General features: G+C 40.6%; 1 protein-coding gene across 3 annotated transcripts in view; it reads right to left on the reverse strand.

Annotated features, from left to right (window-relative positions):
- The window catches only part of cadm1a (cell adhesion molecule 1a), a 411,265-nt gene that overhangs the window by 121,824 nt on the left and 276,907 nt on the right, over positions 1-12,534 (reverse strand). For 2 of the 3 annotated variants that reach the window (XM_028595124.1, XM_028595122.1), the window contains exon 2: positions 5,370-5,387. The exons of the other annotated variant lie outside the window; for it this stretch is intronic. In XM_028595124.1, coding sequence (XP_028450925.1) covers positions 5,370-5,387 — 18 coding nt within the window. The remainder of the gene's footprint in view (positions 1-5,369; positions 5,388-12,534) is intronic. 3 annotated transcript variants of the gene reach the window in all.

Genomic DNA, 12,534 nt, shown 5'->3' on the forward strand with positions numbered 1-12,534 from the left:
TATCATCTGATTTATGTGTTAACATCATTACTGTGATTGGATGTAAAACTTCCTGCTTCAAATGCAACCAATAACTTGACTCATTTCTAGTTAGAAATGTGTTACTGTTAACCCCCCGTTCCCCGCCCCCCCCTTAACACGCACTCCCAAAGTGAATGTAGGTGAGAAGAAGCTCTGGCTGTCTGGGAGATGTCAGCCAGATCGTCAGTAATAACATTACATTTATTATATTTTTTAAAGAGTTTATTTGAAAAAATAAAATACACAGCAGTGTGTACATTCTGCAATGTAACGCTAACCGACACAGCTGGGACCACCTGCCTCTGTTCCAAAACTGTCCAGAAATCTCTCCACCTCCTCACCCAAAGGGATTTAGCAAATATTAGCTGTACATATACCTAGTTGTGTATTTACCGTATTTTCAGTTGTTTTGGTCTGGTCTTGGTCTTGATTCAGTCTCGCCCTGCCTTGGTCTTTGGTCTTGTCTCGGTCTCAACCCCTCAAAGTCTTGGTCTTGTCTTGGCCTCGATACACTCTCGTCTTAGTAATGACTCTGTCTCGGTTTGGGTGTTCTCGACTACAACACTGATATCTATTTATCTACTTGAGAGGTTGAATAAGATTCAAAATGTATCCTGTTATTACTTGAATACATTTCAGAGTCAAACCAAGGTCTTATCTAATGAATGAGCTGCATCCTCAGCTTACAGTGTAGCTCTAAGCAGCTTGCGTATTGACAAACGTTGATTGCAATGCATTGGACTGGGGGACTATTGACATTACAATAGCAAAGACATCCTGTGGTTGGGAAATGTTTCTTGGTGCAGTGAGAGATGACCTTGTTGAATACATATTCAGAGGAAACACGAATAGAGCTTTAGTAGCTTGGGAAATTGAACTTGTGTTATAAAAAAAAGAAAAGCATACAGGATGACAAGCAAACACTGTATGCGTGTGATTGATTTGTCATTAATCTGGGCTGTACTCCGTGTGTGTGTGTGTGTGTGTGTGTGTGTGTGTGTGTGTGTGTGTGTGTGTGTGTGTGTGTGAATGCACACACATAAATGCATAAGTGTGTGTATGTGTATAAAAGCCCTTCTCTGTGCACACAAGGATAAGACTCCTTGTGTTTAACTGCTGTGTTCCTCAGCCCACCACCCTCCTCCCATGTCTTCCATTCTACTGATTGGCATACAGAGCAAAATCACGAGTCACCCACGCAGGAGGAGAGAAGTCTCGTTTGTTGTGGCAGGTAAGTAGTAGTGCTTCTCAAGTAAGGAAGCACTGTGACCTTGAACTTTAAACAAGAAATATTTTTGCTCGCTCTGGTTTACACCTGTACTTTGATTTGACACACTTGCATTTGATTTCAAGTCATAGATGATAGAAGGTCTGGAGCTCATCACATGTGATGCAAGACTGGCTTTAGCTACACAATCATAAAGTAAATACTGTACAGACCTTGGAAACATTGCATTTTTGTTGTTTTTAACTTACATTTTGTTACATGTGGTAGCTATCGTGTTGCATATACTCTTTAGTATTTTCAGTTGTATGTATTGAAAACAAAAATGAAAATAAATAAAGATGAACCAAACCCTAATGCAATCCTAGGGCTGATTTGTATTTAGGCCAAAACAAGCTGTCTGGAACTTTTATTCAGTTCTTTAATTGCCTCAGAATTCCTTTTTTTTTTTTTTTTTTTTTGATTTTTTTATGGGCATTTCCGCCTTTAATGATAGGACAGCTCAGACATGAAAAGGGAGAGAGAGGGGGAAGACATGCAGGAAAATTGTCACAGGTCGGACTCAAACCCTGGACCTTCTGCATTGAGGAATAAACCTCTATATATGTGCACTCGTTCTACCAAACGAGCTAACCGGCCACCCTCAGAATTAAGTTTAAGGGAAGAATTTCGCAAGTGACTTTGCAGACAAACAACTGCAAACATTAACATCTGCTGACTGGACTAAAAAAGGGCATCAATAATGAATCCTTCTTTTGACATTTTCTAAATATTTCAAACATATTGTATTTAAAACCTTTAAAAAGGATTATGCTGCCAATATTGTGACATTTCTAGCCTTCTGAACTGCAATCGTTGGCAAATAGTCCAAAAGGGTAAGAGAGCCATATTTGGCAGCTAACAGTAGGCCTATATACTCATTTGGCACATCTACTGTTACAGTCCAACGCAATGGAATGCAAGCGATAGACAGATCTAAGATGAACCTGAACACTGAGAAGACAGATTATTAGAGAAAATTTGTCACACTGAATTCGAAGAGAATCTCTAGAGCCACACGGTCGACAGTCAGAGGAGAGTGCAGCGTTCCAAGACGTAGAACCACATATGGTCAACAATCGTTTTCTTATAAAGCAGCGAGCCTTTGGAACACTCTTCCAAACCAAATTATTTCATGCACAAATTATAGTACTTTGACACGCCTGACCAAACAGTGGTTATTATCAAAGCAAATTTGTTATATTTGATATGAATGATGTAAAATGTGAGTGAGTGAGTGAGTGATAGATTCCTGAAGTGGAGAGTGTTTTTATGATGTGAGTGAAGTAATGCTTTCATGTATTATTGTGTATATATTTTATGAATTTTTGTAAGTATAACATCAACCTGTCCAGGGACTGCGGGTGGAAATTAGCATTTTTTGCTATAACCTGGCACATGACATCTCTTCTTTTATAGACTAATGTTTTTTGTGCATTGTCTCTGATCAAATAAAGAAATATAATAATTTGAACAAGTCAAATAGGTCTTTAGTCTTGTTTAAGAAAAGGTAAGACAGAGAAGATGAAACAATATTTTCTAATTATTTCACTACTGAGGATAGACAGTGGGCACTGATTTGGTTTTCCCATTAAAGTCAGAAGAGATGATGATTGTCATTGGCAGTGCATGTTGGTGCGAGTTTCTGCTGCTGTTTTGTTGGCACTCAGCTGCAGAGACCACCACTGCTTGGTGGCAGCAGCATAGGTTCGTGACCGAGAACAGACCTATGAAGGACTGGGCTCTGTCCAATCGGCCCCAGGGGACGATCTCTTACTGTTCAATTCTAATTCATGTACATATAAATAACTGTCGCTGGCACTGCTAATTGGATTAAGCGGCTTGGTAGGGGAGAGCAAGGGGAGAGGGGGAGCGAAGGCAGCTGGGGGAGCGAAGGCAGCTAGAGAGGCAGCATATATAAAAATATATTAAATTTAAACATTTTTATTTTAAATTTAACCCTGCTCTGATTATAATCCCCTCAGTTATAAAAGCAGAAATGTCAACACAACCATGGAAAACACTCAAATAATTAAAATGTAAACAGGTCTAAAATCACAATGAACACTTAACAATTATCTCTTAACATTAAGGTTCAAAATTAAAGAATAAGTAAGAAATGCTTAATAAAGTGTCATAAAATATTGCAAAGTGTTAGCTAAATATAAGAAACCTGAGAAGGAACTATTTTCTGCAGGTTTAGTGCTAGGTTGGTAACCTGGCTTCTGGACAGTGCTCAGCACGTCTGCCTTCGTTATTTCTTTGTAGCGTTTAGTAAGGCGCTGATGCAGAGTACCTCTCCATGGTGGTCTGCTGCTTGTAGTGTTTAGTAAGGCGCTGATGCAGAGTACCTCTCCATGGCGGTCTGCTGCTTGTGCCGTGTTGCAGCTGCAGATGTTGTTGGACGTTGATGGCGGATACGGCTGTGCTCGAAAGTGTGAGCGCGGCTAAAGTGGTAAAACAAGTTTGTGGTCGTACCAGTGTTGGTGGGGACGACGGTCTGACGACATTGGTCTGACTACGGTCAGACTTATAAAATCCCCAAAACTGCCATACTGACTTTTCCTGTTTTATCAACGATTTCCTCGCTCGCTGCGGCACTCACTTTCCACTCCACGCCGGTTCTGTTATTGAAGAACACGAGACAGCGATGTGGCGCAACCAAACATGATACTGTTACATGATTGGCTGTTAGAGTGTCACTCCCCACGTTGCTAGGTTGCCAGAGAGTGAGGGCCTTTGTTCATGCAACCAAACTTGATTCACAACCTCTGGTTTCTTCTGATGAAGAAAAACAAGTTATTGAACGTTTTATCGACCGCATTTTCTATTGATATTGATTATGTGTCTATCGCGATACATATCGTTATTGTTTTATCGCCCAGCCCTACAAGGGAAACAATGTGTTTTTAAAATACAATTCTCATTTTTATCATTCCAAATTTCATTCACTGTAAATTATTAAAAATGCAGCCATGGCATTTATTTACCTCCACGGCAAAAAGAAGCAGGCCTTTAATGTGAAACAGGCTTGTATTAAAGATGGGCCTTCATTACAAATTTTCACTGTAAGAAGTCTTCCTCTTTTCCTGAATTGCTCCTTTTCTCAGTGGTTCTTTTCAGTTTGTTTGGATCATTATTAAGCTACTGTTAAAGATATATTTTGCTGATTTAAATTCAGCTCTGTGTCATGGCAGTGTGTGCAGATAAACGGTGTTCATCTGCACACGGTGCTTCCCTCCGTGAACGCGTTGCGGATACAACTCTTCAGATCATTGAGTTTAGTCTTAGTATTATCTCAGAGATCTTCAACGGTGGGTCCGGGACCCCTAGGGGATCCTCAAAGTCACTGTAGGGGGGGTCTCCAAATTCTTTAAAATATTTTCAAAAATGTAAATGTCTTAACCGGAATCCAACATATTATTAGCAAATATAAATCCCCACTGATGATAGGCTTACTTACTGGCTTACTACTAAGGTAGTCACTAAGATAGCCATCCACAGATAAAGTTAATCCTACGGATTCACTGTGCCACATGTATGTTTAACATTAAAACATAATTTATAAAATCATGCCAACAATTATTATTTTAATAGCTTAGTATTCTATGCACTCAACATTTATGTATATCGGCTTTGGGCTAACCTACACTATATTGTAGGCCTTCTTTAATATGCAACTTCATTTTAAACAATATTAGTAGTAGTCCCTGCTCTGTCTCTCTTTCAGTTAAGGGGTCCTTGACTTAAAAAATGATTAACTGGAGTGTACATTAGGATGCTACAGTTAGTGCTATTTAGAACTTTGGTAAGCAACTGAAGATATCAGGAGCAATGGAAGCAACATGAGATCTGGAAAAAAATGTGCTGTGGAGAATGCAAGAGACGCAGATAGAAATCTAAAGGTGTGAGAGCATGAGAAAAACTGAAATGGGCGGGGGGGAGATTGTGGATCGATCGTATGCAAAACACAGCACTAGGTGCTGAGAGAATACATGTTTTGATACGAGACAGAAGCTGGACAGCTGGAACATGGTGAGAGGATGTGGTAAGGAGAAGGAAAGGAGACGTGAGGAAGGCTTACCTGGTTCCTGTGCTGCTCCTGTGTTGGAGGACGAGGATAGGTGGGAAGGGTAGCAGGGAGGGAAAAAAACAGAAAGGGAGATTAGCATTCAAAGCCCCATCTTAATTTAATTGTCCCCATTTGCCAGTGCATAGAGGTTTGTAAAGTACAGGAGAAGCCAGGTAAGGATGCAAAGAAAAATCATTCATGCTGGTCCTTTCTGCAAACAGAAAATCGTTAAAAGATTGCAACTCATTTGAGAAACAGACAGATGTTGATGTTGAAGTTTAAGTGTAAGGTTTTAACTTCAAAGGCAAATTCATTTGGCTAGAAATGGGCTTTGATCAACATTTTTTGGAGATAATACCCAAATGTTGTTGACTTCATACTCAGAAGATGATATCTTGTGCAAATGTCTTTCGGCTAGTCCCATGCCACACATCTACTGAATCACAAATATCCTCAGAAATATTTTTCAGAAACCGCATTTAGACAGTGATACACCAAAACTCTCAACTGTAGTAGAATACAAAATAATGCCGACGTTGCTATTGCCTTTCATGCATCTATGGAATGAAAGAGGAAAAGAATCAGCTCAGGTTAATAAATGTGTGAGAAATGACACCATAGGCATAAGTGTGAGGTTGCCACACAGCCAGCATGGAAGTCACTGCTCCGAGCCAAGGGACAGTCGAGCACATAACCCCCCATACAACCACAAATTTCCGCTTTTATAATTGGGTTTTTGTATGAAATAAACAAAGCGAATGAAAACGCCGAAACAAAGGACCACCCAAAAAATCAACAGCAAAAAATCAATATCAGTTTAAGTGTATGCTTTATTTAGAATATGTTCACCAATTTACATTGCCGTCAGACAGCCCTTTCCTTTGGCAATGCATTTTCTCAAACATAGAACTTCCCTATTCCTACGCAGAAGCGCAACTGTGCAGCACACTGCAATATGCCGCAGATAGCTTATCTGTTTGGGTCAGACTCCCTATAGTTTATGGAATAAACAAATACAAGAAAATGAAAGTGAGTGATTATGACAGCGATGACGAAATGCTGTTTACTATAGTGAGAACAGGATGCCTTTATGAGCCGGAGTATACAAAAGAACTTTTACTGAGTGAGAGTGATCGGGTGTAGGAATACAGATGTTCTACGGTAACAAAAATGCAGTGCCAAAAGAAAATGACTTTTTGACGGCAAGGTAAAGCGGGGAAAATATTCTAAATATAGTGTACACTTAAACGGATATTGATTTTTTTAGGTGGCTAAAATGTTTTGCTGTGTGGCCCAGGCCTGTCCATACAGTAGCAGTACAAATCCTCAGCGTCTGTGCCTGGATGAGTACCTCATACAAGCCCACTTCAAAATATCCCGTTAGACAGTGAGGTTAAGAGGTGCTTGTACTGTAGTTGGATTTCCTTTGGACAGAGCCATGCTAGCTGTTTCTGTTTGCTTCCACTCTTTATGCTAAGCCAAGCAATGTCTTTTATCCAACCCATCATAAAAATAACAACAAAACACACTTTTAAATAAATGAACAAAAACTGGCTAAAGCAGGCTCAACTGGGACGCAGTGTTTCCCCCACTGTACTGCAAGCCTGTAAGACGTTTTTTAAACTACAGTTACAGTGTACTTTCTGTTGGAAAGTCGTAGTCATATTTTCAAATCTCCAGTTAGCTCTTATAGCTTTTTTAAATCATTAATTTTGCGATTTCCGTCCATTATTTGGTATCACTGAAACTATTGGGCACTACATTAATACTGCCATCTGTCTGGGACTGGCCCCAGCCGGGCCCTCCTCATAAAAAGACACTTGCCACCGGGCCAACTTTTTTGGGGGAAACCCTGGGGACGTTTGTATGAAATCCAACATTGCAGGGAAATAGCAGCGTTGGCCCTCAGTATACAGTCTGGCATCCATTTAGGCCCCCATCGTTGAAGAACATTTTTCAGCCAAGTAAGCATCAGGATTCCAGCTACGAGGCGGCTTTTGATTAGAAAACCTATTTCCTCTTCAAGTTTTGCCAAATTTCAATCATGGGGATATTCTAATTACCATTATCCAGAGCGAGAGGCAGAGATTGAGTGGGTGTGTGTAAGTGAGGTAGACGAGGAGTAAAAGGGAGGCAGTCTTTGCATGTAAGCTGGCAAAATTGCAGGGAAAATGCAGCGTGACGATCAAGTGAACAAAGGGTAGAATTCCAGTTACACAGCCCGGTTTGTGATGAACATGTATCCTGTTGAATTGCTGATCATTTGCTTGGACATGTATGTCTGCAAGCTAGAAGTCCTCAGTATGCTCCAAACAGAGGTTGTACGATGTGTTGTCTGACCACGTCGGAAATAGAAATTACCTTTACATTACAACTTTACAAGCTAGTGCATTCATTTCAATATTGTATACATACATATTTTACAAAATATTAAGGTTGATGGAGTTTGGTAGCCTTCAATCTCACCTAAAAAGCTTTTGCCAAAGCTACAAACTGGAGTGTTCACCTAAAGACTGAAGACTTAAGCTGTGTTCGAATCCGTTCCCTCACTAACTCACTATTCCCTATATAGTGTTTATTAAATATAGAACCATATAGGAAACGCCCAAATGAGATTTTGGACACTCACTGAAAATATCATGGTGTCAGTAGATGCGCAGGTTATTTCTGTAATGGAGGCGGGCGCGCCCAGCATCATGTGAACAAATACGATACGTCACTGAAACAAACCGAGCACTCAGGAGAATAATAAAAAGTTGTATATACTGTATTTGCATGTTACATTTCCAGTTTTAACGGGTGATTCTGTATTCTTCTTCTCATCCAGGAAAACATGACCACATTGCATTGTGGTATACAGGAGTAAAATGTAGGGCACATCATTATATTATTTGTGCATTGTGTGTATTTTATAGTGGGCTATATAGTGAATGAAATTAACCGTGGAGAATTCGAACACCACTACAAAATGGTGAACAAACTATACAGTATAGTGCACTATTTCCATGTTAGGGAACGATGTAGAACACAGCTTTTGTCATAAAGTCTCCCAGCATAGCATCAGTTGTCTCCTGCTTAAGCATACAGCCATAGCACACGGGAAGCAGAGTAACAAAGTGCTTCTGAGAACCACACGGTCAAGCCAGACCACCCTCGAGTTCAGGTTCATGCGGTGTGATGGGGTGAGGGCCGTTTGCTTTGGGGAGATTGCACAGCAATAGGCAAGACATGGAGCAGCTCTCCCCATGTTAAGTAAATGGAGAGCGGGTGAAGAATAACTGCATGGTCGCTTCGCCCCTTATGGGTCTTGTGGGAGCCTTCGCTATTCCCGCACGACCTACAACCTCCAGAGGTGAGGTTAAATGACAAGGACTGCCGAGATGCATTAAACATGAGTCATTTGGAAAGAGAGCTAGACGTTGGACCACTCCAGAGATGATAGGGACATTTACCAGGGTTTCACCAGGACCTGAGCTGCATTTAATGAAGGCCTCCACTACCTCCCAATGTCTCTCTCTACATTTGACTCACAGCCAGGGAGCTAAGTAGTTCAAGATAAACACAGCCACTACTCTTCATGGCTCCAGTGGACCTATTTTCTGCCTTTTTCTCTTCCTCTATACTCACTCTCGTCAGACAACTTATAAAAGTCTCTTTGTAGTTAGCAGTGGTCATGACCAACTTGTGAAGTTCTTGTCATGCACAAAACCAGCAGCACCCAAGAACAAATATGTCAGTGATTCGAGTTAAAAAATAATCACTGTCAGCAAAAAATGATGAATTTGTTCAAACCGATCAAAAGCAAAATACAAACAAGAAAGCTATGGAATAATAAGAATACAATATTTATATATTACACATCCTGAACATACAGTAAATACAATCCTATTTTACACCACCAGTTATCTAAAGCATAATTTAAAAAACATATTTATAACTTGGGTTTTATTTATTTTTTCTCTTTGACCATCATTCCTATACTATTGTACTCATCACAGAGTTAAGTTAAATGCTGACATCTGGAAGCATGGCAACATTGCTGAAAGGAAGTCAGATGAGGCAAGAATCACAAGCAATCAGATGCTGTGAGCAAACAAGGGTTCGCCAAAAGTATTTAGCAGAAAAAACAAAAAGGGAAAATGATTACCCAAATGTGCAAAAACACAGGAAAAGCCATTGCTCTTGATACAAGAGCTAATAGCTGGTTACTGCTGAAACTATAAGTCCTATCAAATATTCTCATTCTCCCATTGCGTAAAATACAAACGCTTGGTCCTGTGCTTTTGGCGTTTGTTATTCACGCTAAAAGTCTCCTTTAGCGTCGGGACTCTTGACGTCACATTTGACCCTCTGGGTCGGCACGTACTGACTGACATGTGGCTAAAGAACGGACAGTTAGGTTAAGAAAAACATCGTGGTTGGGGTTACAAAATGTACAGTTCAGTGACACGTGGGATAAGTACGGGACACGAACCCCGCTCTCCTGCGTGAAAGTCCTGTGTTGTTTGACCCATCCACCACCCCAACCAACCTCCATACATATGATGAAGGGTGGCCAAAGACAGACGAATGAAAGGACAAACAAACTGACCAAAATCACTTTTTATAGACAAAAAAAAAATAAAAAAGTACAAGATATTTTATTGCGTAATACACACTAGTAGTGCATCTAAATATAATGTGCAATAAGAGCGGTCTAAAAAGCATAGACATAACAGCCCTGCTTTCATCTGTATTCACTAGGTGAGGGAGGCATGGACCCTCCTCTTCGCTAGAAACACAGTTAATACCAAGGGCTTCCTTCGACACAGCACGACAACACGCTTGCAAGCGCGTCATCTTCAAACGTAGCTCTTGGTTAATGGCCCGCAACACACATTCAATGTCTATCAAAGAAGGGCGTTGCTGGGATGGATGCACATGCTGACAACCTCTGTCACTCGCTCCTCGATCACACAAACACACGCTAACACCGTGTCTCACACAAACACACACACGCCTAAATTACCAACAGTGGACTATCAGGCTACACACACACACACACACGCTCTAACACTGTCTCACACAAACATGCTAACACTGTCTCACACACACACAAACACAAACACACACACACACACACACACACACACACACACACACACACAAAAGAGAAGCCTCTAGTCAGTTTAAGTATAGCAAGCAATAATGTGTTGATTAAATCTGCGATCAGCTGCCTAAGGGGCATGAAATTGGACATGATGAGTGTGGCACATTAAAAACTAATTATCAATAGCACCAATCCTATTGTCTTTCTTTTAAACCAGTCACAGCAGTAAATCAAGTGTGAAGAATGGAACACTATATGCTCTATCACAATGAGCTCTGGGCTTACAACCATACCTGGGTTCCGGCTGCATTAAAGCTTTTTGATCGAATATGAATCTATTATTTATTGCCTGTTGCACGTCCTTATTGTATTACAAACTCATGGAGAGTTGACAAAATATGCTGCCAGCATGGGATCAAACTGCTTTGCCTGGAATGCTTCACAATTTAAAAGGTAAACTAGAAAAAAAACGATTTCCCATGTGTGTCCTGTTGCAGGACTGTGATTTAAAGTGTTAAACCTTTCTTTGAATGCGCGCATGAACAGTTAGAAAAGTACTCTATCAAATCTACTTTCCTGTCATTTGGCCTCTGTGAGACTTTCTGCGGTTTTAGAGATTCAATTAAACTGGAAAATAGGACGAAGTCAGTTAACGTTGCTAGAGAGACAAGGTCCGCACAGAGAGGACTTCAGCAAGGGACACTTCAATGAACTGACCGACATCTTTCTTTTCAGGTCTTTTTGCATGTAGCCTCTTCTCAAGGATGCTTTCAAGATGGCACCTGCTGCGGTTGCTAAGCGACTTGTGATGCAACTGCAAAGTCTCTATATTTCATCACCAACAATGTGCCGTGGGACACAATCTGCACTAGTCTCTTCCCACCAAAAGGATTTCTACTCAGTTATGCACTGAACTGTAAAGCAGCTGTCATTTGATATAAGCTACAAGGTATAAACATTGCCTTTTTCCCCTTCTCTCCTTCCTCCTTTTTTCTCTCCTTGGATGTTGTTCATCCATCCACTCTCCCTTTACCTCCGGCTGTCTCTGCAACCCGGTGATTAGAGCGCTGGGTGCTGTCCTGCTGATAACGCTGAGAACCCTCCCTCCTTGTGTCCTCAGGGTGACACAGGAAGAAAAAAAAGGAGCCCAGGGTGATGTCCCGGACACCCCCAGTCCTCGCGCCTTCTCACCATTCACCAAGTCATGGGTGGTGGCTTAATACACTGCCTTGTGCACGTCATGACTTTGAACTGATAGGCCTCTAATTTCATGGTGGATAAGTACAGCCAGAGAAATGAGAAAAAAGTAATACAGCTCAGCTCATAACAGTGTAACATTATGGATAGAGGGCCCTTTTTATGAGTGAAATTCTACATTCTAGAGTGTGTGTTTACAGTACCATCTGGCAGATTGTGTACACTCAGCACTGGAAATGCAGGACAAATTTGGGTGCTCAAATGTGGATAAGCTTCATTTCATGACAGCCTCTATTGTCTAAATTCCCATGCAGCTGCCATAAAATGGAAAATAATGAAGCACAGGTTATTCACAATGAGAGTAATTTGATAAAATTATAACTGTAACTTCCCCGCGCTTCCTCAAGCTATGTAGACCCTTGCTTTTTTATCCTACCTACAATTTGATTTCAAGGATCAGGCGGATCCTATTCTGTATTTTTCTTTTTAACAGTCAGTTGAAGCCATTAGGCTTGGGCGGAGTGCCACAGCCTAAAGTGAAGTTTGAAAGTATTATGAGAGGTACTAACATGTTGTTGGTTTTGGTCTTTCCATGGGATTTGGATCAATTAAAAAATTGCTCCAAAAAGGAATTGCACAAATGTGTACTAATAGATTTGATGTGTGCATTTTCTACTGTAAAAAAATAAAAATAAAAAAATAATAATTCTGAAGAAAATCTATGTAGAAAAATCCAGTGACCACCCAAATATTACCATACCCTCTATCCAATGATATACCTGATAAGGACAGAAAACCCAATTACCAAGGTGTTGTTAAAAAAAGAAAAAAAAAAATGAAAGACTTGGCCAGGCTTATCTCTGGGGTCAGGGAAGGTCCACAGCCATTCAT

Source organism: Perca flavescens, chromosome 13, assembly GCF_004354835.1.
Source record: "Perca flavescens isolate YP-PL-M2 chromosome 13, PFLA_1.0, whole genome shotgun sequence".
In the NCBI taxonomy this organism is placed as follows: domain Eukaryota; kingdom Metazoa; phylum Chordata; class Actinopteri; order Perciformes; family Percidae; genus Perca; species Perca flavescens.